The sequence below is a fragment of the Desarmillaria tabescens genome (assembly GCF_030435595.1).
Source record: "Desarmillaria tabescens strain CCBAS 213 chromosome Unknown EV420scaffold_3, whole genome shotgun sequence".
Taxonomy (NCBI): domain Eukaryota; kingdom Fungi; phylum Basidiomycota; class Agaricomycetes; order Agaricales; family Physalacriaceae; genus Desarmillaria; species Desarmillaria tabescens.
In genome coordinates, this window is record NW_026848302.1 from 763,028 (window position 1) to 790,887 (window position 27,860).

Sequence of the window (27,860 nt, forward strand, 5' to 3'; positions counted from 1 at the left end):
ATGTCCGGGGTGTCATCGCGTCTGTACACACCGCCAAACCCTCTTCCCAGGGCTGGATTGGGAACATACACCAATTCTACTGGTGCTCCGGAGGCTGTCGGGTGGCTCTTGGTACCATCGTCGATGTTACCGTACCCTTCATCACTCCAACCCTCGTCACCGAAGCCTTCCATCCACAGCTCGTTATGTTGTGAATGACCAGTACGATGATGTCCGGAGAAATGGTGGCGCACGCCAAACCCGTCCCAACTCCAGTCATCACCACCGCCACCAATCTTTAACATTGTCGGGGCAATAGGTGCAATTGTACTGACATTGTGCGTGAAGTGACTCTGTGCTGCTTGTTCGTGGTCCGGCCCAGAAGTTAAGGTATAAGGAGATAGGGTATTGGTTGAGACTAGGGATGGAGATGACGAGGACGACGAGGACGATGAAGAGGACGATGACGGAGGTGCCTGGGGCCGGAGAGTCGCTGCTGATGCGCTGGACGAGTGACGCCGCCTAGATACCGCCTTGACATTTCTCCCAGACTTGGATCCCCGCCTCCGACGCTTCTCACCGCCAGACTCTGGAGTTGTCGAATTCGGAGATTCGGCTATTATCGATGACGAGGTCGATGCAGATGAGGTCGAGGTTGACGAAGACGCATTGGACACCTTTGATTGCGACCTCTGGCTAGCAGGCGTAGGCGCGGTCGAGACCTGGGTGTGCCTCGAGGGTCGCATTTCGATTATGCCATCATCATCGTCATCTGAATCATCCTGGACATGATTCACGAGGGGATAGGAATAAGCCGTTCGAGGCTGCGACGGTTCAGTTTCTGACTCTGAATCGGTACAGATAGCACACTCGTTGTCGGCGTAATCATCATCATTGTGCGCCGAAGGATAAGAAGACGAATGAGACTGTCGCTTCTCCCAATGCTGCGAAGGACCCTCTTCATCAGACGATGTCTGCGGGGACGCAGAAGAAATTTCGGCATCTTCATCGTAGCTAGTAGGACGGTAAACTCAGACGTTTGTTTCCAGAATGAAGGTCGAGCAACTCACCCTCCTTCATCACCCTCCTCGTCGTCGTCATCATCATCTTCGTAGTTCATCTGCCAGTTGACACCCTTCGCTCCTGTCCGGCCATCCCAGCCAGAGCGACTCCCAGTAGGTAGCGAAACACTATCCTTCTTGATCTTCTCAGCTCGGTTAGACTTCGGCTTATCTATTGCTATGCATTGCTCGACGAAGGTATTGAAAGTGATATGCTTATGCTTCTTCTTTGGCTGAGTCTGAAGGGAGCTGTTTGTGTTAGTGCTGTTGTTCGCATCGGATCCGGAGAGCGGGGAATTATCGCTGGACCGCAGATGTGCCTGGAAGTACCCATTGAGGTCGGTGCCGCTGTAGGCGTGGTTTGATGAACGTAATGTGCTGGATGTACGGTCTTCAGCGCTGGCTGCGGGCGGGTCGACTCTTGGTGGCGAATCCCTGCGGAATGCACGATCTGGGCCCCAGCGAGCGATGTGGGTGTCGGACCTGGTGTGCCCTAATGGAGGCCGCGATTGATTGCCTGCAGAAACGTCCGTTTGAGATTCCGAGTGGCGGTGTTGCTGGTTAGCGCTTTGTTCGCTATCGCTTTCGGAAGGGCTAAAGGCCGGACTGTGGGGTAGATCCGAAGTAAGAAATTCACTAAGGTTACGGTGCTTCAAGATAGGTTTATGCTTGGGTGAAGACAAGTCGAGATGATCATTTGGGGTGACGGTCGACTTGCGTGGGGGTGGAGTCCATTCTACCGCGGTATGTAGTGGGCCATAGAGCCAGGTTACATCCGAATCCTTCAGCCTGCCGAGCAGAAATAGGGAGGAATTGAAAATGTTGTTAGGGTCCAAGGATAGAAAGAAAAAGGTGATTGCCGCACCAGTTGAGCGTCTCTGGGGACACCGTCTTAAGCTTATTACGTTGCTTCCACCAAGTTCTCCAGCTGGCATTCTCTAGACGCATCCCATTCGCAATCTCATTCTTTTGTCTCGTCATGTTGCGCCACGATTTCCAGACATCCTCTTCTTGCCAGTCGTGGCTCAAGTAATCAACCTGACCCCGTGGCAAAGTGGATAGAGCAGAGTCGTCTGGCGTCGCATTCGTCGCCACCGAGACGAGTAAAACCGGGAGGTAGTTGGCCATGGTGATGGTGGAAGGTGGTAAGGAGAGTGGTTCGTTTCAAGATTGTCGGAAACGGATACCGCGATCGACGGGAGAAAGTGCGCCGGTCAGAGTCACTGTGGATATATGCAGGGTAAATAAAGGACCGCCGTCGTCGTGTGACGACACGAGGAACGTGAGTCCGCTGTGCTGAACAGCGAAATAATGCTGAACAACGAAATAGTGCTGAACAGACTGTTGCCCAATGAGAGGTAATGAAAAAGCCCCACTGAGGGTGTCCAGTTTTTGAGGCCGCTCCGAAGATCCGGTCTGATTGGGTAACACCCGGAGTCACCCGTAACCGGCGTATCATCTCGGCCCGGGAAGAATGTTCCTCCCGAGTGCCTGGAAAGCTACAAATTTTATTTAATACCCCGCACCGCGCCACACTAGAGCAGTCGACCATATGTTGCTTCTGGCCAGCCCAGTAGTAGCCCTGCTACTGATCCGTCCCGTTGTCGTGTACCGAAAACCTGCCAGGATCGTGCAATACTCTCTTCATATGACCTTTGCATGAACTGCCTTTACCCCGCAATCCATATTGATCTGTCTCCGCGCAATCAGTCAGCTGTCAGCTCCCAAGTGAAAGAGCCTCTATTGTCTGTGCCTATATTCGACGTCTTCTTCAACGTTTTTTACATGGTCTCATCTAGGAGGGGGCAGTTATTCTCCCTGTGTTTCCCTTTTTCCTTGTGTTGTCAGAATATCTCGTCGCTCTCTGCAGACCAGCGCCTGTGTGACTGACATCATATCAGCTGCCATTGTGTTCTCACCGGACCAAATGCTACGTATCTCGATCTCACATTGCACGGGTGTTATGCTAATACCACAAGCGCAGTTGGCAACACAGACCCAGCGGTCACCCATCATTCTCAGACCAGTTTCTCCGATCCGAATTCAAGTTCCTCTTTTCGCTGCGGCAAGTGGAACAAATGAGCAGTTTTCCTGATCTGGCATGTGCTCTCCGAGTGTGCTAATTTCAATTCGACGGCGCGAACGGACAAGAATACAAAATTCACCTTGTCTTTTCTGGTCACGATCCCCCGCCTCCTGGCTCCTATTGAACCATCCCTCATCGACTCACCCCCTACAGCTAGGTCTCTCGGCGGAAGCGCTTTCCTTAGAGAAACACCCTGCCGTCCACATGAGTCATACCAGTCATTGCCGCTGGTCAACAGAAACGTACAACGAAGCTTGATCATGAAACGTTGATGAAGCTAGAACTTGAACATTGACATGTTCCGTCCGGACATGCTCGAGACCGGCTTTCAACATCTTGCAACATGTTACGAGATCAGCATATGGGCCGAGCGCAGCCCGTAATCACTGTGACGATGGCCAATTCAGTTCATAAATGTTCGACGGGCGGTATTTACAGAAGGTGACGAGACATACACATGATCATCCTCATACCCCCACATTAATGATTCATCAATCGCGGGGAGCGGAAACGAGGAAGGATTCCGTAGGGAACTACATACCTGAATTTGTGACGAGGGATCCTTGAAGGTTGAAATTGGATGGGCACGGGGCGGCTATAAACGATCTATGACGATTCTAGACGGAACTCCGAGCTCTTCCGGTATCTTTCGGAGGCGGTTAGCAACCTGTGACCTAGCGCTCTGTTTTCCTCTAACGCTACTGGAACGGCTTTTTTCCGAGTTGCGATTTGAGTTAAAAGCGCTGGCTGCCTGTTTGTACTTGAACTTGGCCATCCCTTTACTGTCCGAATAACCGCCGCCGCCCTATGACTTTCCTCGTGAATATTGTGGGCGAGACTCGTGGCGGAGGAGGGGTATGACATATACCTGATTTTTATCCGAGTTAGACTTGATGGACTCGGCTCTTCTCACAGTAGAATGTCCTGACCCCGATTCGGACTTGAGGATCTTGTATATGCAAACTCTTGGTACTACTCACGGAGGTTTCTGGGACTTTTCATATGTTTATTTGTATCCGCTGTATCTCAATCCTAGATACGATACAAGCGAAACCAGACGCCCCTGCCAATACATTTGCGTCTGAAACTTGTGAGATCGCAGTCGGGGAAAAACGGTGGCTCCCAACAAGTGTACTTAAATTATTGTGGGGATGACATCAACCATAGACTCTCCATGTTTTATCACATACTTTCCGTCTGAGACCCTAAGCTACTATCTGGCTCAAACGGCAACAATCCGAACCTGCGCAGTGGTATCGACATACGTCGCAACTTGAAACAGAGGTCAGAGGTACATATCAGGGACATTTAAATAAGGGGAGTCCGGAGATGGTTAAGCTCGTTTGAACGTGATCGTGTCAAACCTATTTCGATCGCCACCATGTACGGTAACGTCCTTTGGCCCACTGGTTGAGTCGTGTTCAGAGGTGGTTCTATAGGCATCATTGTCAGCATAAGGTCGCAAGGTTAACATGTCGTGTGATTTCAACCTGAGGAAAGGAGAAACGACGCTTTTGCGTATGCAAGTGTCAACTGCAGAACAAACTTTATTGCATCTACTTACATACGCTAAGTAGCGTGATGCAAGTTCTAACTCCGGCTATGGTCAATGGCCCACGATGGTAGCCCTGTCGAGCGAACTGAGACTAAGGGATGACGGCACGAGCTGCCTTCGTAACTCGCTGTGATTCTCTTCCGACCTCAAGACGAGGGAAGCCACGCCCACCAAGTTGTAGTAATATTATTGGGCCATCTTAACGAAAGGGCTACAAATTTGGATGGAGGGAGTTGCTGTGTCTCTTAGGAGATGAGTTTGTTAAAGACCCAAGGAGCTAGGCTCGTAAGAAGGAAGTTTGTTTGTTTTATTAGTTGTCGGTGCTCCTTTAAAAAAAAAGGATAACGACGTCCGTGCTACAGTTGGTTACTCTGGGAAGATATAACGCTAACTAGATTACTTATAAGAATAATTAATTGCTACGGGACCGAACCAAGAAATAGAATAAGAGCAAGAAAATAAGAATAGGAAAGATGAATTGAATACAAGAAAGAGGGGAGCATATTCATAGTAGCAAAGGAAAAAGGAAACAAGTTATCGTTGGCAAGAGACTCGATATACTCTTAAGATGGCACTTGGAGGTTTGCGAAGAGTGCCAACCTATAATTACAAGGACAAGTAATGAACCAAGCTTAAGTCCTAGGCGGTTTTCACTCTTCATGCTGATGTATCCTCCAGTTTGAAAGTGAGCTAGACTAGTCGAAGCCATTATCACAGGTAGTGTGCTGTGAGCATCAAACGTTGAAAACGATTTCATGTCCTCACTGGGGCATCCAGGGAACCGTCGGCGTAGACAATACAAGTCACAAGCTGACATTTATGATCATATCGATAACCATAGGTACTGATAGTCAGACCAGGTTTATATGGCTTCTGAATAGGAGGGACGTCGATGATCTAAATGTTTTGAATAAACTCTTTCAACCAGGCATAATAAAATCATATGTACCAGACGACAGGATCATGCATCAGAGGTATTTTTTTCAACCCTTTGAACGCTCTCATACAGCGCGCGCTTCCGTTTGGATTCTTCGAAGTCCTCCTTGCGCTGGCGCATCTTCTCCGCCCGGCGAACGTCATCCTTCAGCACACCTTGGTATTGCGTCTGGTCCCGTATGAGTAGACATTCTTGCGACGTCAAGTAAAGCTCTCACCTCGCGCTCCTGCTTCTGCTGAAAGTGAACTGCATAGACGGTGAGGGCAGTGAAGAGACAGGCGCCAGTAAGCGTCGCCTTCGCTGGGAGTGACATGAAGCCAGAAAACGTGCAACGGGAAATCAGGTGCGCATCATAACAACAAGCGTAAACACGATCCTCTCTCCCTCACGCCACATCTTCGCTCCATCCTCTTTCTCCCTGTACTTACCCGTATCTCCTCCTGGCCCCCTTGGAGGGTCTATGAAAGCCATAATGGCATTGCTAAGTGTACGTTACATTGCATCTACTGGTATATTGCTATTCAACCGTGATGCAGGACTTCGAATCGCAGCTGAAGGAGATTGTAACTGCCAAGCGCCTTTCAGCGTCGAAAGTGACCAAGCTAACAGAAATCGCGCTCAAGTCGATGAAGGTGCGTGCATTATATTGTTTTACTGGCGTGCTGGTGTGCTGATTGTCGCTCTCGACTTTCTGCCGTGTCTCTTATATAGGATGATGTCCAACTTGTGTCTATCTTGTACCGTACCCATAAAGCTCTTCCAGCGCCAGTCCAAGATCCACAGCCTATATGTCTTTGATGCACTTTCTCGGGCGGCACGACATCAGGTTAACAAACATGAGCTTTCAGCCGGCTCCAGTCAAGGCAATGCCGCCACGTTTCTTTCCAAGGTTGAGGGTATCTTGGAAGGGCTTTTCCAAGATATGCTTTCCACTGGAAAAGATGAATTCAAGGTTAGTGTCCTACGGCATACACTGACATCATCAAGAAGACAGGACGTGCCAGGGCGTGCACCTTATCTTCGCTACAGGCATTACGACAGCATGCGTATCTATCAATAGAGTCTGACGATTACTTTCTTTGGTGCATTTGTCCTGTGCCATTCATCTCTACGGCCTTTCTGTCTTCTGTGATAATGTTAACTAGACATGGTCCTGACCGACCCTTTTCGCCCTTTTACAGGAAAAAACCAAAAAGATACTTGATATTTGGGTAAAAGCAAATACATTTCCAGCGCAGATCCTCTCGAGCTTGACCAAAACGGTGAAGGATTCAGAAAAAGGTGCTTATCATTATCCTGCAATGTATTCGCTAAGTACTTTCCCTACCTATACAACCCCATCCTTCTTTGCTCTCCTTGGGAGTTCCTGTAAACTGAAAGTCAGAAAACTGAAATGTGATGGTTTGTTTCTAATAGTGCCCGAGAAATCACTTGTCTCATCCGATCCTCGAAACGCCACTTTACAATCGAAGAGCGTAACACCCCCCGCGACGCAAAGTCCTCCAGTGCAGGCGGCGGATCCCCAATCCACTTTACTCGCTCTACTCCTTCAGCAGGCTGCTAAGCCCGCATTGAACGGGTGAGCATTTTTTTTCTCTCCATCCGGCGAAGGCTAATGCATTTTCGGCCAGGCAAACAGCAGCAAACACGACAGGGACAACCGCGCCTCAGCTGGAGCTTTCACAGCTTGCTATACTACAGCAGCTTGCTCAGACGGCTCAGCGGGGGAATGGTGGGGTCGGTGCGCCGGCTCCACCGCCCACTAACTTCGTTAATGTTACAAATGTCCCTGATCCTCGCAGACCTGCTGCATCTCTATCACCAATACCTCTTTCTGATCAACGATATCGACCCATTATGTCACCTAATAGTCATGATATCCCTCGTCATGACCGTTACAATGGTTCAGGTGATGACAGAGAGTACAATAACGACCGAGGAGCTTCTCCATCGGAACACCGAAGTGGCTATCGAGATCATGACAGGAATAATGGACGAGGTAGTAGGGATACCCGTGATCGTTTCAAGGAAAAAGACATGAGTCCTCGAAGATCAGGACACAGTCGGTCTAGAAGTCCCCGTAGATATGGCGGTAGGCGAGGCGTCAGGCCATATAGTCCTCCTAGGAGACCGTCAATGCCAGTCGCAGAATCCAGAAATGTTACTGAGTCTAGTGGTGACGGCGAGAAAGACGAGTTTGGACGAGATGTACGGCCTCGTTCACAATCGCCCGAAGCAGAGCCAAAACAGCAATCAGCTACACAGCCACCCCCAGCCGTATCTGCTGACACGCTTCCTACAGCTCCGTCAGTTGCGTCTACGTCCACTAGCTACCATGAATCACCCCCTTCTCCTTCTACGACTACAATCGAGCTAGTACAGCCAGCCGAACAACCGGTTGGCCTCGAAGCGTTTAATCCACAAACATTTGATCCCACCTCACCTGCCGCATGGGAATCTTTCGGGAAGATGTGGGAGGTGACAAACGGTCAGCCACCTTCCCAGGAGCAGTTGATGCAATATCTCATGACGGCCATGAGTGGGGTGATGGGGATACCGCAGCAGAATCAGTATTCAGGCTGGCAAGCGCAAGGGCAATACGTTAACCAACAACAATTTCAGAAAGGACGAGGTGATGGCTTTACTCGAGGTCGAGGTCGTGGGAGGGGTGGATTCTCGCAGTTCAGCCATGAAGATCCTGGCACGGAGGCCATTGTTCTGGGAGGTGGTTCTGATATGCAGACAGAATATTCGGACAAGCAGGCCAGTAGCATATCTAGTTCTGGCGGGAGCATGCAGAACATTGGTGGGAAGTGGGTGTTCGTACGAGACGGCGCGCCACCGTGACTTCGTTCGGGTCTTTCCGTCTTTATTACACTTTATCTTCAACCTTTTTCGTACTTAGTTTATTTTATCAGCACCAATAGGGAACTCATTATACTCTTTTAACTACCGTCAATTGACCCTCAAAGAATAGATAAAGAACAGATGCGAATGTCTTAGAACATGTTGGTTCAGGGCTGGGACTAAAACTTACAAAATGGCCAAAATGACAAAGGCGAAGAATACGCAACGGCGTGACCGGCGTGACCTTGGGCCCCTTGGGCAAGTGATGCCTGTGACGTCACGCGTTTGTGACACCGTCTTTCTCTTTCTCTCTCACCAACACCAACCATGGTCAAGGGCAAGAGCCAGTCCAAAGGACAGCAGTCCATCACATCATTTTTTAGTGGATCCAAGAAGAAGGATGACCCTTCTTCCGATGTCGATATGGACGATGATGACGACGCTTCCATTGCTCCCACTAAAAAAGGGACTAAATCTGCCGCGCCAGACGCGTCGGATCTGCCACCTATTCACGATATACCCGCCATTTTCTCCGATCTCGTCAGCCGGATACCCCGTATCAAGCAGGTCGCTGATCACATCTCAGGACGTAAGCTGCGCGTCGCGACAATGTGTTCTGGCACCGAATCACCTCTTCTAGCCCTCGAACTTATCCAGAAGTCAATACTAGAACAACACGGCGTCAACTTCGAAATTGAACATGTGTTCTCGTGCGAAATAGAACCTTTCAAACAGGCTTACATTGAGAGGAACTTTCATCCTCCCATCCTCTTTCGTGATGTCTGCGAGCTGGGCAATGCTGAAGCGTGCGTTCTATCATCTTGGATAGTAACTGATTATTAATTTAACTGTAGCCACACTGCATACGGTGCATTAGCACCGGTACCAGGCGATGTTGATCTCTTAGTGGCTGGTACCTCGTGCGTCGATTACTCCAATCTCAACAACGAAAAGCAGGACATCGATGCGAATGGCGAATCTGGACGTACGTTCCGTGGTATGATGTCCTGGGTTACCAACCATAGGCCGCCCATTGTCATACTCGAGAACGTATGCTCTGCTCCATGGTCCCGGGTACAAGAGAAGTTTGAAGCGCATGGCTATAGCGCATCCTTTTCCCGTGTCGATACCAAACAGTACTATATTCCCCATACACGCACCAGAGTTTACCTGATCGCAGTCGACAAGAAAAATTCCTCTATTCCTGATGAGTGGAAGGATTACGTTACCAACAAACTCAAGCGGCCTGCATCCTCCACTCTGGACGCTTTTTTGTTAGCTTCTGACGATCCTCGTATACATCACGCTCGTCAAAAGCTCGTGCAAGAAAGCTATAATGCCCTTGATCGACGCACAGGACGAACCGATTGGAGTCGTTGCGAGTCTCGGCATCAGCGAGCAAGACTAGAGGAGGGTCTCGGATCGAAGCGTCCTCTTACGAGTTGGGATGAAGGTATTGTTACGGCTTTCTCCCTGGCTCTTATAACTAAGTTGATCTACTGTTAGGTGGCTTCTGCAAACTTCCGGATTTTGCTTGGGGAGACTGGGGTGTCGGACAAGTGGAGCGAGTTTGGGACTTGATGGATATCAGTGTCCTGCGAGATGCAAAGAAAGGCATCGACCCTTCGTACAAGACGTAAGTCACTTCCTCGAACGTGGGGAGGTCATCATTAATGTTTCCTTGTAGCCAAGTTTGGAATCTTTCTCAGAACGTCGATCGCACCATAGGCTCCAATAAAGTTGGAATCTGCCCATGTCTTACTCCCTCCATGATTCCATACATCACCAACCGCGGTGGGCCGATGGTTGGCTTAGAAGCTTTGTCGATGCAGGGTCTTCCTGTGGATAAGCTACTCTTGACGCGTGAAACGGAGGATCAATTGGCGGATCTAGCAGGCAATGCCATGTCCACGACGGTCGTCGGGTCTTGTATATTGGCTGCACTGGTCTGTGGGAAGAAGCTTCTCAAGGCTGGAGATGATTTGGAGAGTTACGAGTCAAAGCGGGGAACCCAGACGGACGTCGAGACACCAATGGAAATCGATCGTCCCGCTGAAGATGCTGTAGCTATGGAGGACCGTATTACCGGTGAAGATCAGCTTGTCGAGAAGCCCCTCGATCTTTCTGCGACTGGCAATCGGTCATTGATCGACCTCTTGAAGGATGCAGAAAAAAGTGCGCGTCTTTGTGAGTGTGAGGGACGGACAGACATGACTACCCGGGAGCTCTTTCGCTGCAAGGATTGCGGTACACCGTACTGTAAGAAGTGTGGTGGTCGTCCTGAGCATAACCCGGAGCCTATCGTCTTTTCTACGAAGAATCCTAGGTTGCCGCCTTCGGATTTCGCCAAGGAACTAAAGGCCATGCTTCCCATGTCGATTTCATTCTCGGGTGTTAGCCAGAAAGTGCTTGATGGTTTGAAGGCATCTGCCAACGTCAAGATTCCAGAGGCACGATGGTCGAGCTGGTGTGCTGCAGTTTCTCGCGCAGCCAAGTCTGAGCTGCGCTTTGTGGAACCCAAGCGACAAGAATATTGGAGCGCTGTGTATCAGTCACCTGAGGCGACACTGGAGCTCTTTTTGCATCCTCAGCAAACGGAATGGCGCTTATTTGCGAAACCGGAAGAGCACGAGCCTGCGAATGCCGAGATACGTCAGTTGTTGGAAATGCCGGTGGGCAGATTCACTTGTGCTGAGAGCCTATTATCTGGCAGCTGGGATTTCGCTCTCCCTCATAATTCATCTATCGCCGTCAAGGTGAAAGGGGAAGGAGAGTTGGTACCGTCATGGGAAGCACGTCTGGGCCTTACTGAAGATACCTTCAGGAACAAAACGGTCTTTTCACGTTTGCGGGTGTCAGTTGCCAACTCTGATGTCCCCAAACTCGATCGTGATATTTCTGGGGTTTATACGCTTCATGATCGTTGTGGTACCGCGAACGGGGCGCTACATAAGAGAATGTCAGGGGAAGGAACTTTACCACCCCTGTATATGCTTATGGATCCCCACCGAACCAGTGACTCGGAGGATAGCTTCGTATTCTCCACTAGCAGACGCCGTCATCAATACGGTGAAGCGCGACCTATCATTGCGAAATTGTCTCCTTCGTGGCGGCAAAGCTCCAACGAGGAGGAGGAAGAGGTGTCTTGTCGCACCCCTTGTAAGTGGGTAAGGGCAGAGAATGTTCATTTAACGGTAAGCCAATATTTTATTCAAACTCCCACCTGCTGACCTCTCCCGTAGGCTTCACAAAGCAATGATGCGAAGTTTTCCGTCCCTGCCAAAGGACTTGAGATCCCAATCTCAGATGATGCCTGTCGGAGTGCGACCGCCCTTCTTACGTGCACGGTCCTACTCAAGAATCATGCTGGACCGGAATGGCCGCGTGGATCATGGCAGGAGGTGGACAAGATCCATGAACGTGGCACTTTCAAGGCGTTGGCATGGCTCTTGGAGCGTATCCGCGACGCTGGTAATAATTTCAGCTCGTGGCAAGATGTAACTTTGCCAGAGGGGCAGTGTAACTGCGAGCGATGTGCTCCTACGGCGCCTCATATACATTGGACACAAGTGAACAAGAAAGTCGTCCCTGTAGAGGATCCTGTCGAAGCAGGGGAATACGAACGCAGGCTCAAGAGGAGGCCCAGTCCATTCATCACACAGCTGAAGCTAACGGAGGACAACACTGGTATCGTTCGAATCGGGGTCAACATCCCATCTCTTCTTCATCGCGCGCTCTCCCGTCTTCCCAAGACTGGTCGAACTGAAAAGCCGACTCTTTCATGGCGCCTTAACATGAACTTTACCCCTGTTGTCAGCCTGAACCTTCCCAAATTTGTCATCTCCAGCAACAAATTGGACAAGGAACATGCGCAGCCGCCCAGCTTCAAGGTTCCGCTTCGCAAGGAGCAACTCCGATCTTTAGAATGGATGCTGAAGCAGGAGTCTCGAAATGCAGCGCCTTTCATCGAAGAAGAGATCTCGGAGAGCATTCTGGACCCGTTGGGATGGAGAGCAGAAGGACGTGCGCAGCGCCCGGTTCATATCCGTGGAGGTGTGCTAGCCGATCAAGTTGGTTACGGAAAGACGGCTATCACACTCGGTCTTATTGACTGTGCCGCTAAGGACGTCGAGAAAGAGTTCAATGCCATGGGCCGTGTCAAGGGGAAGATCCTACTGAAGTCGACCCTTATTGTCGTGCCGCCCCACTTAACAAGGCAATGGGACTCAGAGGTCCGTAAATTTACGAAGAAGGGATTCACAGTACTAGTTCTTTCCACCGTATCAAACCTCAACTCCGCGACAATTGAGGATTTCCAAGATGCTGACATTGTTGTCGTTGCGTCCAACCTTTTCAAGAGTAATGTCTACCTCGACAACCTCCAGCTTCTAGCGGCGGCGGGCGCTCTTCCTTCGAAAGAGGGCAGGCACTTCAATGCTAATCTTCGGAAAGCTCTGGAGTCTTTGAAGGCCCAAACCGATAGACTTCAAGACAAAGGTTCTGAAGCCGTTATGCAAGAAATACAGGATGCCCAGAAGCGGGGTACGTTTTTACCTAATGCGACGCCCTTCTATACTGATGGTCTGTTCTAGTTGAAGAGGAAGCGGAACGAATTGCAGCAGCCATTCAGTCGAAGAGACTGAAGGGCAAGTCCTATCGTGATGCAGCTGACCAAAAGGAAGCCGAGAAGAAGGCGGCCCGGGCAGCAAAGGCGAAGTCTCCCAAAAAGTTCAAGAAGGTCGAAGTGGTTATCCCTAGACTGAGCCGAAATGTTTCTTCTGAGGCATCCTCTCCTACGGCTGCGGAGCAGAGCGATTCCGACACCAACAGGCGGCCGAAGCGGCGTGCTGCTGCGTCACAGAAGGTGACGATCTTATCGGATGACGAAGGAGACAGCACTTCCAGCGAAGCTGTTATCACGTCTAAGAAAGTCGGCGGATTGGCGAAGAAGGTCGATGAAAAGACAAAGAAAGGCGGCCGAAAAAGCAAACGCGCTGTTTCGGACGACGACGAAGATTTCGAGATGGAGGCCTCAGATGTGGACGATGACGATGACGGCGAGTCGTCACCCACTTCGGTCCCGTCATCGGATGAATATGATGAGGAGGAAGACGAAGAAGACGTTCCCAAGAAGCCTTCCAAGAAGACTATTCCGAAGCCGAAACCGAAAGCACGAAGGCCCTCTGTATCTTCTAATGCGGCTACGGAAGACGAGGATATGGATGTCGATGAACCTAAGAAAGCTGCTAAAAAGCCGACGAAGCGCAAGGCTGGGGATGAGGGCGAACGATCCTGCCAAAAAGCAGAAACGTGTCGATAATGATCCGTGGAAGTTAGAGTCAAAGCCCGTTCGCAAAGATTGGACACAGATGCGCGCGCCTCCTTTGGAAATGTTCCACTTCGCTCGCAAAGTCGTTGATGAGTATACGTATCTCGATGGGAAAGTGCATTCACTTGTTACCAACCTGACGGCTGAGCGGCATTGGGTTCTCTCCGGTACCCCGCCCATTCATGACTTTGCTGCTTTGAAGACGATCGCTGCATTCCTGAACATTCATCTTGGTGTAGATGATGATGGAGAAGGCCAGTCCGCTGAGGTCAAGAGGCGCCGGCGAGAACAGACAGGTATAGTCTTCCATTTCTATAGTAATGATTTTGCCAGCTCATCTTCAATCAGAGGTGGAGAAATTTCACTCTTTTCGGGAAGTCCATAGTCTTGAGTGGCATGCACATCGGCATGAACTCGGGCAGGCTTTCCTCGACCAATTCGTTCGCCAGGTATGTAACCAGCTGCTTCCGAGACTATCAGGATCCTGACGCGATCTCCAGAATATCGCCGAGATTGACGAGATTCCATGGACGGAAAAGGTTGTCGATATCATTCTACCCGCTGCAGAACGTGCCATCTATTTGGAACTAGAGCATCACTTACGTGCCCTTGATATGACCATCAAACGCGGCAAGAAAACAGAAAGTGACCGAGAGAAACGGCTCGCCAAATCCCTTGGCGAAAGCAAGTATGTAAATTCATTTTTGGTTGCGAAGTTCATTTTCTGACACGCCACAGATCTGCGGAGGAAGCGTTGCTCAAGCGCTGTTCACACTTTGATCTGGAAACCTCAAATGAAAACGCCATGAAGGCCTGCGACGTTATCGTGGGAGAGCGCCAAAAGCAGCTGGACGAGTGTAAGGCGGACCTCCTCAAGGCGGTGAAAGATGGCGTGAAGAGAGAAAAGAGTCTTAGCAACGTCGGAAGTGAATCCATGTTCCACGAGTGGATCCGAGTATGCAGAAGCGAAGGTGTTGACGACAAGGAGGCGACCTGAGATAGTCATCGAACTCCTAGACGAGGCTGGCGTTGGTGTCGTAAAGGGCAAAGCGAAGCGAGAGGACGTCAATCTCAGCGAGAAGACGAAAGCCCAAGTTTGGGAACATCGTGAGAAGACACACGAAATCCGGCGACTAACGAAGGAGTTGGTTGGTCGAGTTCGTTCCCTCCGGTATTTCACAGTCGTGCGCGATCTTCAGAAGCAGCGAGAGGAGCCACCGATTGTGAACTGTCCAAAATGCGAACGGCAGAAGCTACCGATTAGCGAGGTGGCGGTGCTTTCCTCCTGTGGGCATATGGGATGCTTGGAGTGCGTCAGAACGTGCGCCGAGCGGGAAGAGTGCGTCTACGCCGCATCTGGGGCGTGCAAGAGTGCTGCGCGGGTGCTGAATGTAGGTCAAAGCCGACACTTTAGGTATCGACGACGAGGGTCGGGACGGGCAGGGCAAGCACTTTGGGATGAAACTCGAGAAGGTCGTCAATTTGATTCAAGTAAGTTGCCTCATCAATCCATCTCAAACATCTAATCATCAAGCCCCTTCAGCAAAGAGATCCCCAAAAACTGAGCGAGTTCTGGTGTTCGTCCAGTTCCCTGATCTCATGAAAAAGGTGACCGAAGCCTTCACTTATAACAAAATCAAGTTCCTCGAGATTAGGGGAACTGCGCATCAGAAGAGCAAGAACCTCGAAACATTCCAAAACGAGAGCGAAGAACGCGTACTTCTTTTGAATGTCATGGACGAAAGCGCTAGTGGGGCTAATCTGACATCAGCCAATCATGCCGTTTTCTTGTCTCCGTTACTTGCACCCTCAAAAGAGATCTACAAGGCTTGCGAGACGCAGGCTGTGGGCCGGCTAGTTCGCTATGGACAGGAAAAGCATGTTTATGTGTGGAGGTTCTTGACGAGGAACACTGTCGACGAGGATATTTATAACCAAAGGAGGGACGTCCAGCCAACGACATCATGACATCCGTAACCTAGTCTTGTATATCATACTTATTTTTGCACATTAATAACATCATACCGGTTCTGTGAAGGCAAAAATTCTGACGACGGAGCTTCTTCGGGACCCTGAACGGACCACTACGGTAATCGGAATAACGTAGCCTTTTTTATGTCTAACGCGCAGGATCCACCAGGTATATATATGCCGATCGGACGCTGTACAGAACGTCCTTGTCCCCTTCCTCATGTCCGGCTCTGAAGTCCCAATAGCCGAAATGTAAGTCTTTCCCACTTGTCCTCACGTTGCTTAGGCACCAACCTGCACTAAGAACAGGACCGTTGGTACGCGGCAGCACCCCCCCAGTATCAAGCACTATCCCAATAACCCACGTCTTGTAGCTAGTTAGGCCATTTCTTCAACTGGGGTCTATTTGGTGCATTAACAGTCCAAGCATGTCAGTCCCCCCTTTCCCTCGATCCCTCGATCGCGTTTACCCCAGCCCGTAGACATATATTACCTCGCCTTCCCCCACGACAGATGGGTACCAAAAACTATCGTCGCTGTAGCGTACACCCTCGAGTTCCTGCAGACTATCCTCACGACACGGGATGCCTTTCGAAATTTCGGTACGGAGTGGGGCGATACGGATGATCTGGACAAGGTCGGCTGGTTATGGTTTAGCGGGCCGGTGATGAGCTCTATCAGTGCGTCGTCTGACTTATAAATTTTCAACCTGCTAGCTTATGTTGCGTCATCAGTCAGTGTTTCTGCCCAAACATTCTTTGCCTGGCGGATATGGATGTTTAGTGAAAAGTGGTGGCTACCTACACTTGTCGTCTTGGTGCGTGTTGTAGTCGGCGTTTATGATATCCCTCCTGATGAATCATCCTTATGTTAGCTGGCTATCATAGAAGGCATTGCTGGCATTTGGTTCGTAAGGGATTCAATAGGTTTGAACCTGCCTTAGTAACGAAATCCTATATAGGTCAGGTGTCTCCACCCATTTCATCGGAATCATTTCCAAGGTCCAGGAGCATAACGAAAAGACAACCGCGGTCCGCAGAACTTGCCTGTAGCGTCAAAAGGACACTGTCATTGACACTTACCTCTAGGTCTGGCTGGGGGGAACCGCACTCTGTAATGTGATCATTGCGGCAAGCATGATCTACTACCTCAACCGGTCAAAGAGCGGTTTCCGATCCACCAGTGTTATCCTCGCCAAATTTGTCAGGATAACGGTCGAAACGGGTGCCGTGTGTGCGACTTTTGCGATCCTGGACTTGGCCTTCTTCCTTGCGTATAAGCATAACAACTATCACCTCGCGCCTTCAATAGCTCTCTCCAAATTATACTCCAACAGTCTCCTAGTGGTGAGTTATTTTCGCCGTTGCCGTCCTTATTTATGTGGCTCATAGAGTAAACCCCCCAGATATTCAATGCCCGCATACGCTTCGTCGGCGGAAGAGACATCGGCAACGCATCAGACGACTATTCACTATCATTCACAACCACTTCATTCAACGCCACCACATCTGCCACCATGCCTATACACCGGCATAGCAGAGCGCCACATCACACCATATCCGTCTCCGCCCACGAAACGACCACATCCGGGACATCCCAATCTAATCTTGATCTGGAGTTGGACAATAATGTGGGTTTTTTATCTTTCTCACTCCCTTGGAGCCCTTTGCCTCATCTTCGTTTTATTTTAGACCGTCACCAAGTTCCGGAATGAAAGCGATGACCCACTAGCGGAAAAAGAACACACACACCCAGAAGCGTCACGACATAGAAGAAGAAGTGCTGAGCTGTACCCATGAGCTGTTATCATTATTATTTACCCCCATTGTATATACCCCACCTACCCATGTTAACCCAGAGGTCTGGTTTTGAAATTTGATTCGCCACGAAAGAACCACGCTTGGTTGCTAACGTACACCATTCGAATAAGCCACGTCTCGTAGGATGGCGGTGAAGAATTTCGACTGCCTGGCATCCGATGACCGAATCAGAAAAAGATTCTCGTACGCCACATCACCCACCCTACCTCGTTCAAAGAAATCCCGCCTCATCTTTCTGCTTCTTCATTCTCTCTGGAGATTTCGGTGTGAGATTTCAGCCGACGTGCATATGCATATGATATTCGTATTCATTTTTAACGAGGCCCGAGCTTTCATACGACGTCGCGGCTAATTCTCCCTGAACTCGGAAAGAGGAACCAAACGGAGAATTGAATACTCGAGAGAGAGATTATTAAAGCCGATCAAACACAAATTCGACCCTAGGCCCCACAACGAGGCAGGCAGAAATTTCAAGAGATCTCTCTGTCTCTCTCTAAAAAAAAACCAGAGATCGGCAAAGTAGACTAAATACTTACTGAGCCCGAAGCAGATGATCCCGGCCGATGAACACAGCAAGGACGGTGACAACATCCCTTTGGGGGGGTGCTGCGTGATATATAAAGAAGCCACGTCCACGTCCAATGCTTCCGAGGTGTCTTCCCGCGACATGAGGGTACCACTATCTCCACCTTCTGGACCCTCCCTCGAGGGTGAAAAAAACGTCCAAGAGAGCCCATCTGCCGCCAAGTCACCAATTAACGAGTCTCGGCGTGTTGATGCGATAAAGACGTGGGGACGTGGACGGGACGGGAGACGGGACATGCTGACATAAATTTACAGACGGTTGCCATAACTTTTTTTTTCCTGATAACGAGAACGCTTAAAATACAAGAGAACAAGCGGTTCAGTTGAAGAAGGATTGATAAATCAGGATGGATAGACATTGGCCGCCACGATCATTACATCCACTTACCGTCTTACCAGAACGGAAACAAGCAACCTTGTTGAGCGGTGAATCATCAAAATGCCGCCTTCGAGGATTCAATTGAAGAAACAGCGAGCAGATCATCCATTGACAGTGTCTCCACCGGACTGTGATAAACAAGAACACAGCACTGAAAGCCCCACATGCGAAATGCGACACTCGGGTGATGAGAGATAACTTCCTAATAGCGGGTGGTTGACTCTAGATCCAAACTCCAGTTTAGCCATTGGATAAAGCAGCGCGTGAAAATCCCAGGTCCCCGAGAACGTCCTAATCGCTAGCTTCTTTCATACTAGGAACAAGAACAAGAACAAGACATCAAGGGGGCCTTGCCAGAAATAAAGTAAACCCTCGGCGTTGTGCAAGTCCAAGAGGTACGACCAACGGAGTAGTGTGGATGGCTCGTCGTGATGTCAACACATTCCCAGATGCAACTTCGAAACCCAGCGATTGAAAGGTCCGTGATAGTGACCCTTCTCATATTAGGAACAAGCGATCAAGGGGGAGGGCCTTGCTAGAAATTTAAAAAAAGAGGTACGACCAACGGACTCGGATCAGCGTGGTATCAAGAAGAAAGAGGTTAGGGTAGACTGCCATAAAGTTTCATCTGCCCAGGACCTGAACTCACGAACTTGGGATCAACACCTCATCAACACTCATTCATCACAACCGGCACCCGCAAGAGATGCTACTATTCACTCATAACCCACCAACTCATTAACATACCACCCCGCACCCAACAAATGCGCAGCCCCTGTGAATTGCCGGGCTAGGATGAGCATTCGAAAGAGGTCAGCGGATTACTCTCAGCACACCCCCTCGATCCTATGTGTTCGGCTGGGCCCTAGTAAAAAATTATTTTTTACGCCATGAAAGAAACGACGATTTATTTACCTCAACGGCAGTGCGAAGCGTGCATGGAGGGAAGCTATTAAGCACCATCATGGTCACTGAGAAGATGTCTGTCCGTCCGAATCGCGTATGGATGTTCAGCTCGCTACATACATTAGCTGGACGAGGGATGATGTGGATGCGTACCTTGGCCTTGGCAGTTCGTTTGACGGGTATGATACGAGCGACGTTAATCGACATTCCCGCATGAAACGTCACTTCGGAGCAGAGGTTCAGTCCACTGGAGATAGCTGAAGTATCCCAGCCGGATAGGACGCAGTGGTGTCGGTCGCGCTCCAAGATATAGGCTCCTCGAGTAACATGTAGCCCAAGAGTCGGCCTGCCATCTGTGGATTCATAGCAGGCCATTGCTGATAGTGATTCGATGACCTTGGGTGTTGGTGATGGAGGGCGGTGAAGGAGCAGGGAGGGGTTGTGAGTAGTGGGGGGGGAAGACGAATCGAGAGGGGTCGAAGTTGAGCATGGTGGTGGCAAGGCTTGTTGCGGTTGGAACGTTGAACGTTGAACGTTGAACCTTTGAGTCAGACTCGCCGTTCCAAGCCAAGCGCTGAGGCCAGAATCTTGGGAGTAAGTGGAGGTTCTTAGTATCAAGCTGGCCCATGATTCCTGGGTCAGACGAAAGAAAGGAAAGAAAAAAAAGGTTGAAGACAACTCACGGAGGCCAGTTGTTTTTCCCTTCTGGTAATCAAAGTCCATGCATCGAACATTTCTTACACCTCTCCATGATCGCGACGAACTGGCGAGTTGGAACGCACAATCCAAAGGTGGCGAGCGAAAACTCTTGGGCAAGAGGAAAGAACGTCTAGTAAGTAACCAACAAGTACGGAATAAAATGAATATAGGGTTAGCCGGCAACTTATTAGCGCGTTTCTATTAGCCGGATCTAATCATGCTCTTCCTCCCGCCATCATCACACTGATAGTTCCGCCCAGTTGCTCCTCCCTCCCGCCATGCTCGGGCGCAAACCCCCGCCATCCATCCTCCAAACACCAGGTTTCGCACACTACTCCCTCGCATGGTCCCCCTTCCACGCCAACCGCCTCGCCCTCGCCTCTTCCGCCAACTTTGGCTTAGTCGGTAATGGGCGGCTTCATATCGTCTCTACTACACCCGAATTACATGTAGACAAATAGTAAGCAGCTCTCCCTACCGCAAATTTTCAAGTTGATGCTAACCCCCAAGGAGCTTCGAGACCCAAGACGGCCTCTACGACCTCGCCTGGTCCGAAATCCACGAAAACCAACTCGTCACTGCCTCAGGGGACGGCTCGATCCGCCTCTGGGACATTATGCTCAACAATTTCGCCATTGCGTCGTGGCAGGAGCATACCCGGGAGGTATTCTCCGTCGACTGGTCCAACCTCCAAAAGGAGAATTTCGCATCGTCTTCGTGGGATGGGAAGGTTAAACTCGTATGCCGCCCGCTGTCTCTGTTATATTCAAGTTCTGTTAACCTCGCGGTGTAGTGGACTCCGGATCGCCCCCGGTCGGTCTCGACGCTCCACGCGCACCAGGCATGCGTCTACCAAGCGCTCTTCTCACCATACCAGCCCGCCGTACTTGCGACGTGCTCTACGGACGGGACCATCAAGCTCTTTGATCTCCGCTCGCCCTCCTACGCGCCCACATCCAACTCGTTCACCGCCCCGCTCACCGCCCCGGCTCTGACGGTCCCCGTATCCGGAGGGGAGGTCCTCTCGCTGGATTGGAACAAGTACCGGCCGTTCGTGTTGGCGAGCGGTGGGGTGGATAAGGCGGTGAGGGTGTGGGATTGTCGGATGGTTGGAGGGGAGGTGGGGGGCAAGTGTGAGGTGCAGTTGGCGGGGCATGAGTATGCGGTGAGGAGGGTGCAGTGGAGTCCGCATAGTCCGGATGTGTTGGCTAGTGCGAGTTATGATATGACGTGTAGGGTCTGGAATAGGGATAGGTTGGTGTATATACATGATCCCCATACCGAGTTTGTGGTTGGGTGTGGGTGGAGTTTGTATGAGGAGGGGGTGTTGGCTACTTGTGCATGGGATAGTAGGCTTAATATCTTTCGGGTGTAGTGTAAAGTAGTAGTGTGTATTACTAGAATCGAACAAAACGTAAATTTCATTTCTGATTTTGATGTCGCTTTCCCTTCGACTGCAATACCAACTCAAGAATTCGCTTGCCCTTTTGCCCTCTTCACGGGAAGAGGATGCGTTTCCGAGTCTTCAATCTTTTAGAGAAACTTCCAGGTGGGCGTAATGATCGTAGGGGTGGCCAAAATTTGTCAGTTCCAAGTAGTATAGCGCTTCCTTCTCCACGGGCAGGGTCCTTTTTAAAAAGCCTTTGTCAGGGGGCAGTCAACTCTCTGGTACATCGCGAGAATACGATTGCCCCGACACTTTCATAAGCTTAATAAGAGAGCTCGGAGGGATTGATACCAGACGAGATATATTTTCTATTCCTGTGGGATACATGTTGAGCGGAACGGATGGAGCACCATCTTCTCTTCCGGCCTTCTAAATCGCATGGGACCCCATCCGAAGACCATCTTTGCAGTGGAGGACCTTGGCATTGAGTTTGAGTATCATCTATGCGGCGTAAGAGGGTAGGGGTCTTCGAGCAGAGGGTCATTTTCATGGAGGTTGGGGTCGAGGACGCGTCACGCAAAGGGACTAGGCAAGAAAAGATGGCTTGTGAAGGGGTCGTAGTTGTGTTGTGGGTGTTGATATAGATATGACTTCTTTCGCCTATTTTTGAGACGCTTCAGCTTGGTCGAAAATTTTCACAATCCCTCTCGACAGGGATAAATCACGAACTCGCTCGTTGCCTGTTTTTTTTTTTGTGACTTGGAGGAAATATTGGAAGCTGGAAGGAACATAAGCACGGCGCCGCGGCACGAATGGACACTGTCCAACCTATTGTTGGCTTTAGTATTTCATTTTTGTTCTTGGGCAAAAAGAATATACATCACGCGTACTGGACACTGGATTTGTCCCGTGTCCTGACTCCAAGCTCTCCAGCGATGATTACATAGACGAATTCTTTGGTGGTAGAGTGTGCACGGTGGTGTCTTAGCATTAGGCACCTCTTCCTAAAAAAACGTCAGACTCACTCACAAGAGGGAGATACAGTTGAGAACATATACCTAGGAACCATTACGCGCATCATCGATGTCGATGAACGGTTGAGAGTCGAGCGCTTGCAGAACGATCATCCGGGACTCTTGTCGGCGGTCGCAGTATACCTGTCCAAAGCGAGTAGCTATAGAACCGAAATAAATTTTCTCAGTGTTGGAAGAAATGACGAGTTCGAGTAGGTGAGGGAGCATTTCAAGAATAAAGCGATTCCCACCGGGAGTCATACATAAAGTCCTTGCACGGACCGCCAAAAAAATTCCAGGTAGGTACCGAACGTAGATGCCAGCATCTAGAAGAATGAAGCTAAGGGCCAAGAGAGTTGTAAGATAAGAAGAGAGTACGGAGCAGGGCAGTGAGGGAAGTAGATTTGTGGATATTATAAGCGGATGTCCGTCCGAATTGCACACGGGCCGTAATTCCCTTCTTCACTTCAGCTCGTCACCATGCACTCTGTATACCACTCTCGCTGGGATTTTCCTCAACATGTAGTCAAGATGTATGCGCGGCGTAAATCTCACACGAATGGCTACGACAAAAGAGCTCGAAGATATCACGTCTCGTTGGTCTTTGGTTCGTGGATCCCTTGTTGTCCGACTTCTTGTTGTATGTATAACACTTTTGTTCAGGTTCACTGACAATAAAAGCAGAGATTGGGAGTTCCTCAGGGAGGCCTGAATGATGCGCACGTTGGTGATAGACGGGAGGCAGCGGTTTTATATGATGTTTTGCAGGGCCTTGACGCGTTATTGCATGGGCGGCGTAATCATGGCAGTATCCTTCCACGGCTCATTTCGCTGGGCAAGGATAATCTCCTCACTCGGCATCATGGGGACGTTTCTATTTCTGGCCAGGAGCCAAATTTCAACTTTACTGGCACCACCAGTGACCACCATCACCATGCCTTCGCCCCTCCCACCAAACCCCTTCGACCCCCTCTCCCATACATATGAACACACAGCATATGAATCCTGCCTCACCCTCGAAGCTCTTCGTAGTTGGGACGTATCTTCCGAACCCGCGGCCATGTTTAGATTCAGCCCTCAAGTTGCAGCTCGAGTCCTAGGTTATGCACTTATTCATCACCCAGGCTCTCCTATAGCACGAGAGATATCGGGTTGTGATGGTAATGCTGAGTTTATGGCAGGGTTGGCGTATTTGTATGTTATGGGCATGATTAGGGTGTGTATGTCCGCGTCTCGAGTCCTGAGGATGATGACGTTCATTGCAACTAGTTAAGGGCCCGGTACCGACGCGTAGGGTCCAACCAGAGTCACCGCCAGAAAGCATCGATATCGCAGCCCTCTCAAATGTGTCGCAATCCACCGGTAGTGATGCTAAAAAGCTAGTAAGTAAAGAGTGTCTTTCAAGTTCTCAGCTGAGCCTCCAAATCAGGTTTTGGCGAGAGACAACTACCGGTGTATACTCTCAGGGAATGTGGACACTACCAGCCTTCGCAACGGGCTGACGACGATCGATTTAGCGGCTGGGGAGAGGAAGACCGATATCGAACTGGGTTATATTTCCAAGACGACTGGGAATGAAAACCAGGGGTATATAAGAGGAGGACTGACGGATGCGGCGAGAAGGAAGGTTCGTCTTGTCTTTCCCCCTCATACTTCCATCTAATTAAGTTGCTTGCCAGTTAGGTTGGGCGTCTTCTACTGCTACCGTTCTCGAGCGACTAGCCGGGATTTCAATCGTCGAAGACATCCACAGAGCGGAGAATACGTTCACGATATCGCCTAACCACCATAGACCATGGGTTGATTGCTTTGTTTGATGCCCTCTAGCTATGTTTATTGTTAATAATAATTTATATAAGAGTAATGCACAACTATATATACGAGCTATTATTACAACAAACACATTCCGAGTCGCGTTAAGTAAACCGTCCGTTTTGAGATTGGGATGGGAATTGTGGCTCAGGGAGAAGAAGGGGGTGACAGACTGAATCGATGCCAGGGGCTGAAATCTGTGAAATTCACACGTGCCCAGAACAAGCTCCACGCTGTGGGCCTAGACTCTGCTCCGAATTCTGTCGTCCAACAGCCGTTGTCCATGCTTGCCAGTGCTTCCTCCAGTAACAAAATGACATGAGGACCTCGCTGCTGACCGTGGGAGAGGAATGTAGGCTCCTAAGAATGCGCCTTGCATGCAGCTTCCACCCTAACATCCATGTCTTCTGATCGTGCTGCCCAGGACCATGAGAACGACAGCCATTCATTGGTGTCCGACGCCTCTGAGGGCGAAGCTCATTCGAAGACTCCTCATATCTCCCATGATCATGTTCCAGAGGTCGAGAATTTGACATCTTATTCCCGCCGTCGACGGCGCAAGTCGAGGCGCAGGACAATGGGCATGGAGCGTCCTGAGTATATTGTCAGAGGTGCGTCTATTCTTCTCTTCCGTGGCTGCTCGTCTTATGAAGAGTCTAGGGAATGATCCATTCGACTACGAACAGAAATTCCCAGAGGATAAGCAGTACGAGGAGCTTGGGCCAACTGCCAGGGTGTGGAGAACATACCTCGAAGAATGTGCTCCATTTGATAGCGAGATGGTAGAAGGGTGGAGAGATGGGCTAGATGTTCTACTCGTCTTTGTGAGTACAATGGCAGAGATTGAGAATCCCTTCATTGATAGGAGAAAAGGCTGGTCTTTTCTCAGCAGTTGTTACAACATTTGTCGCTCAGACATCACAGAGCCTCCAAGTTGACTACGGCGAGGTCACTGCCTCACTTTTGATCGAGCTTATCAATGTCCAACGCTCCGCATCGAATGGTTCTCTCGTAAATGACGTCCCTCGTTCAGACCTCGCTTTTCGTCCCACAACATCGGACTTATGGGTCAATGGCTTGTGGTTCACGAGCCTCTCGCTGAGTCTCACTACTGCCCTATTCGCTGTATTGACAAAACAGTGGATCCACCAGTACATGTCTGTGCCATCGGGAACACCACGCGACAGATGCCGTGTACGTCAATTCCGGTACATGGGTCTGGAGCAATGGGGTGTAGCCTTCATTATTGGACTCCTTCCTGTCCTGATGAGCGCATCGCTTGCTGTGTTTCTTGTGGGATTGATTGTTTTTATCGTCCCCTTGCGCGTGCCGATTGCAAGCGTTGTTGGAGCAATCACCTTCATATCATTCCTCGCCTATATCGTCACCAACTTCCTTCCGATCTTATACCCCTCGTGTCCTTACAAAACTCCGCTGTCGCAATATATATTCCCTCTCTACAGCTATATCCTACACAATGGTCTTTTCAGTTCAAGGCTGATCTCTTCGGTTTCCAATCTTTGGACACAGCCATCCCGTATATCACCCTCTGGAGCCTCTGCCGTTCGCACGCTAAGGGATGCTGAGCGTGTGGCTGTCGAGGTTAGTGCCGATGAAACGGATGTGCAGGCACTTGCGTGGCTCATTCACATGTCGTCCAACCCCAGCGTGGAGAACATTGTAGTAGAATCAACTAGCGCTTTGCCACTCAAGTCTGTGAAATCTCTCGAGCGTCGTGTAGCACGTATCTCGGTTGTATGTTCTACATTTCTTGAAACCCTTGTCTCAGGCCAAGACGTGTCTGTGCTCGAAAGTAAGGTGGACCGTCTCCTTCGAGCCCATCTCCGCTTCACAGACTTGCCCTATATGTTTAGAATACCACGACCTGCCAAGGGATGCTTCTCTCCTGGCATTTACGTCGGCCTTCTGTCTGTTCAGACAGATTGCCGCAAAGAGATCCGGGAACTGGTCATATCCAACCTGAAAACCGTACCCGATGGTCCTACAGCTCTTCGCTTGCAACCCATAGTATGGGCATATCTGCTTCAGAAGCTTCTCCCATCGGGTCCTGATAATCTCGAAGTGATGCAGATATTATTCACTGAGATACCCCCATTTTATTGGAATGCCGACTTCATCCCCCTTACCGATGTCATTGAACGTAAGGGGATGAAAATACCTTGCGAAGGTAGCGCTGTGGCTACCCTTCGGACAGCGATTCAGCAGTGTTTGTACCAATATGTCGCTGAGTTCATACTTCAAGACCACATAGGTGTTGAGCCCACCATTTTCAGCCAGGATCCCACCGATGTATTTCCCCCTCAGGATTCACGGCTCTATCTTCTTTTGAGCATGGCCGGCTCACCCTCCATACGAAGCATGGCCATCCCTGCCTCTCCCTTCTGTGATACTTTGTTCATCAAGATTCTGCGGGCCATCGGCGATTTCCTGGGTGTCAGCTCATGTCCATCATATGACAATAGCACACCTATCGTCCCTTTGGACAGTAATCGTTACGCTGTCCTGAAATTGCTATACGCGCTTATCTCATCAGCTGAATTTGACGATGCTTTTGCTCGCCGTGATCGGACCTTTATCTTGACTGGCTTCTTTCGAGTATTAAATTCCACGTTCCCTCTCCCACCGTTCCTTGCCAAAGACTGGTGCACACCACAACTGGCCATTAAATCTGTCCAAATTGCCTTTGAGGATGCTTCATGGGCTTCACCATACCATGACGACTATCATCATGCAGCTTACGAGCTGGGTACTTATTTATTCCAACACACTCCCTTCACAAACGAGACCCTAGCTTATTTTGTATCGAGTCTCTTCGAAAAATTGCGCGCACAGGTCGGCCGCGTTTTATCCACATTCTTGGACTTGGTTGTCACAGGACTGGGATCCAAAGATTTGGGTGTTCAGATATGCCAGCAATCGTTGGAATACCTGCACGAGCCCGACAATTTGTTCACTTCTTGCCTTACCCTCATTATGTGGGGTGAGACTAGGACTCTTCGTCGTCTTGCTCTCCTCCGTCCCAAGGACTCTGCCTGGTCCGGCTGTCTACAGCGGTTGCAGGACTTTGAATTCCCGGGAGGGATACAGGTTCAGCGCGATGCTATACCTTGTGTCATGGCCGATTTCAAAGCTTTTATCGAAGGCGGATGTGTGGGTACATTTGGAAAGGATGACGCGGCGTCTTCCAATCCCATGCGACTAGCCCAAGGAGAAAACGACAATTCTCCACAGCATCCGGGGTCAACGGTGTGCCGTAGGGTACGGCGATTTATTGCAGGAAAGCCTAGTCGTGAGGAAATAGAATTATCGAGTTATAATGCCAAAGTGTAGTCTACGTGATGCTCTGACTATTTCATACTAAATATCACTTCAGAGAGTGCGCAGCACATTTACACAGATGAAGCACCAGTGAGCTAAGCGGGATGCGTATGTTCCAAGAGAAGTGGCCTACGAATCTTGATCTCTATAAAGGA

At 49.9% G+C, this 27,860-nt stretch overlaps 8 protein-coding genes across 8 annotated transcripts; 6 read left to right on the forward strand and 2 right to left on the reverse strand.

Annotated features, from left to right (window-relative positions):
* Window positions 1-1,045: 1,045 nt before the first annotated feature.
* EV420DRAFT_1617157 (uncharacterized protein) lies at window positions 1,046-2,168 on the reverse strand (the record flags this gene model as incomplete). Its single annotated transcript, XM_060475206.1, has 2 exons — window positions 1,046-1,829; window positions 1,906-2,168. The coding sequence occupies 2 exons, from the start codon at window positions 2,166-2,168 to the stop codon at window positions 1,046-1,048; spliced, it is 1,047 nt and encodes a 348-aa protein (XP_060337546.1).
* Window positions 2,169-5,642: 3,474 nt separating this feature from the next.
* On the reverse strand, window positions 5,643-5,931 carry EV420DRAFT_1635989 (uncharacterized protein; the record flags this gene model as incomplete). Its single annotated transcript, XM_060476523.1, has 2 exons — window positions 5,643-5,786; window positions 5,836-5,931. The coding sequence occupies 2 exons, from the start codon at window positions 5,929-5,931 to the stop codon at window positions 5,643-5,645; spliced, it is 240 nt and encodes a 79-aa protein (XP_060337547.1).
* A 53-nt stretch (window positions 5,932-5,984) lies between these two features.
* EV420DRAFT_1626384 (uncharacterized protein) lies at window positions 5,985-8,614 on the forward strand. The gene is made up of 11 exons (XM_060476008.1): window positions 5,985-6,105; window positions 6,155-6,250; window positions 6,330-6,344; window positions 6,382-6,570; window positions 6,800-6,899; window positions 7,035-7,197; window positions 7,250-7,527; window positions 7,558-7,684; window positions 7,715-7,750; window positions 7,775-7,924; window positions 7,949-8,614. The coding sequence occupies exons 1-11, from the start codon at window positions 6,079-6,081 to the stop codon at window positions 8,463-8,465; spliced, it is 1,698 nt and encodes a 565-aa protein (XP_060337548.1). The 5' UTR covers window positions 5,985-6,078; the 3' UTR covers window positions 8,466-8,614.
* Window positions 8,615-8,717: 103 nt separating this feature from the next.
* EV420DRAFT_1699097 (uncharacterized protein) lies at window positions 8,718-15,762 on the forward strand (the record flags this gene model as incomplete). Its single annotated transcript, XM_060479470.1, is given in 13 exon segments — window positions 8,718-9,271; window positions 9,320-9,918; window positions 9,972-10,101; window positions 10,153-11,659; window positions 11,708-13,007; window positions 13,058-13,689; window positions 13,709-14,090; window positions 14,143-14,243; window positions 14,295-14,482; window positions 14,533-14,765; window positions 14,797-15,189; window positions 15,209-15,285; window positions 15,361-15,762. 13 exon segments carry the CDS (start codon window positions 8,793-8,795, stop codon window positions 15,760-15,762), a joined length of 6,423 nt encoding a protein of 2,140 aa, XP_060337549.1. The 5' UTR covers window positions 8,718-8,792.
* A 223-nt stretch (window positions 15,763-15,985) lies between these two features.
* EV420DRAFT_1758848 (uncharacterized protein) lies at window positions 15,986-17,564 on the forward strand (the record flags this gene model as incomplete). Its single annotated transcript, XM_060480569.1, has 10 exons — window positions 15,986-16,017; window positions 16,052-16,082; window positions 16,144-16,195; window positions 16,248-16,445; window positions 16,500-16,582; window positions 16,640-16,671; window positions 16,727-16,796; window positions 16,854-17,111; window positions 17,171-17,395; window positions 17,457-17,564. The coding sequence occupies 10 exons, from the start codon at window positions 15,986-15,988 to the stop codon at window positions 17,562-17,564; spliced, it is 1,089 nt and encodes a 362-aa protein (XP_060337550.1).
* A 2,862-nt stretch (window positions 17,565-20,426) lies between these two features.
* On the forward strand, window positions 20,427-21,529 carry EV420DRAFT_1758850 (WD40 repeat-like protein; the record flags this gene model as incomplete). The annotated part of the gene is made up of 3 exons (XM_060480570.1): window positions 20,427-20,614; window positions 20,668-20,893; window positions 20,948-21,529. The coding sequence occupies exons 1-3, from the start codon at window positions 20,433-20,435 to the stop codon at window positions 21,527-21,529; spliced, it is 990 nt and encodes a 329-aa protein (XP_060337551.1). The 5' UTR covers window positions 20,427-20,432.
* Window positions 21,530-23,488: 1,959 nt separating this feature from the next.
* EV420DRAFT_1635996 (uncharacterized protein) lies at window positions 23,489-24,371 on the forward strand (the record flags this gene model as incomplete). The annotated part of the gene is made up of 4 exons (XM_060476524.1): window positions 23,489-23,774; window positions 23,824-23,936; window positions 23,984-24,181; window positions 24,234-24,371. The coding sequence occupies 4 exons, from the start codon at window positions 23,489-23,491 to the stop codon at window positions 24,369-24,371; spliced, it is 735 nt and encodes a 244-aa protein (XP_060337552.1).
* A 198-nt stretch (window positions 24,372-24,569) lies between these two features.
* Window positions 24,570-26,288, forward strand: EV420DRAFT_657201 (uncharacterized protein). The gene is made up of 5 exons (XM_060482953.1): window positions 24,570-24,977; window positions 25,027-25,190; window positions 25,240-25,968; window positions 26,034-26,179; window positions 26,241-26,288. The coding sequence occupies exons 1-4, from the start codon at window positions 24,767-24,769 to the stop codon at window positions 26,061-26,063; spliced, it is 1,134 nt and encodes a 377-aa protein (XP_060337553.1). The 5' UTR covers window positions 24,570-24,766; the 3' UTR covers window positions 26,064-26,179; window positions 26,241-26,288.
* The last annotated feature ends 1,572 nt before the right edge of the window (window positions 26,289-27,860 follow it).

Coding starts and splice junctions, on each gene's coding strand:
- EV420DRAFT_1626384 (XM_060476008.1), top strand. CDS start 6,079: ATGAAAGCCATAATGGCATTGCTAAGT. Junction 7,528..7,557: donor TGACCGTTACAATGGTTCAG/GTGATGACAGAG, acceptor ATAACGACCGAG/GAGCTTCTCCATCGGAACAC. Junction 7,685..7,714: donor CGAAGATCAGGACACAGTCG/GTCTAGAAGTCC, acceptor ATATGGCGGTAG/GCGAGGCGTCAGGCCATATA.
- EV420DRAFT_657201 (XM_060482953.1), top strand. CDS start 24,767: ATGTCTTCTGATCGTGCTGCCCAGGACCATGAGAACGACAGCCATTCA. Junction 24,978..25,026: donor TCCTGAGTATATTGTCAGAG/GTGCGTCTATTC, acceptor TGAAGAGTCTAG/GGAATGATCCATTCGACTAC. Junction 25,969..26,033: donor CTGAGCGTGTGGCTGTCGAG/GTTAGTGCCGAT, acceptor GTCCAACCCCAG/CGTGGAGAACATTGTAGTAG.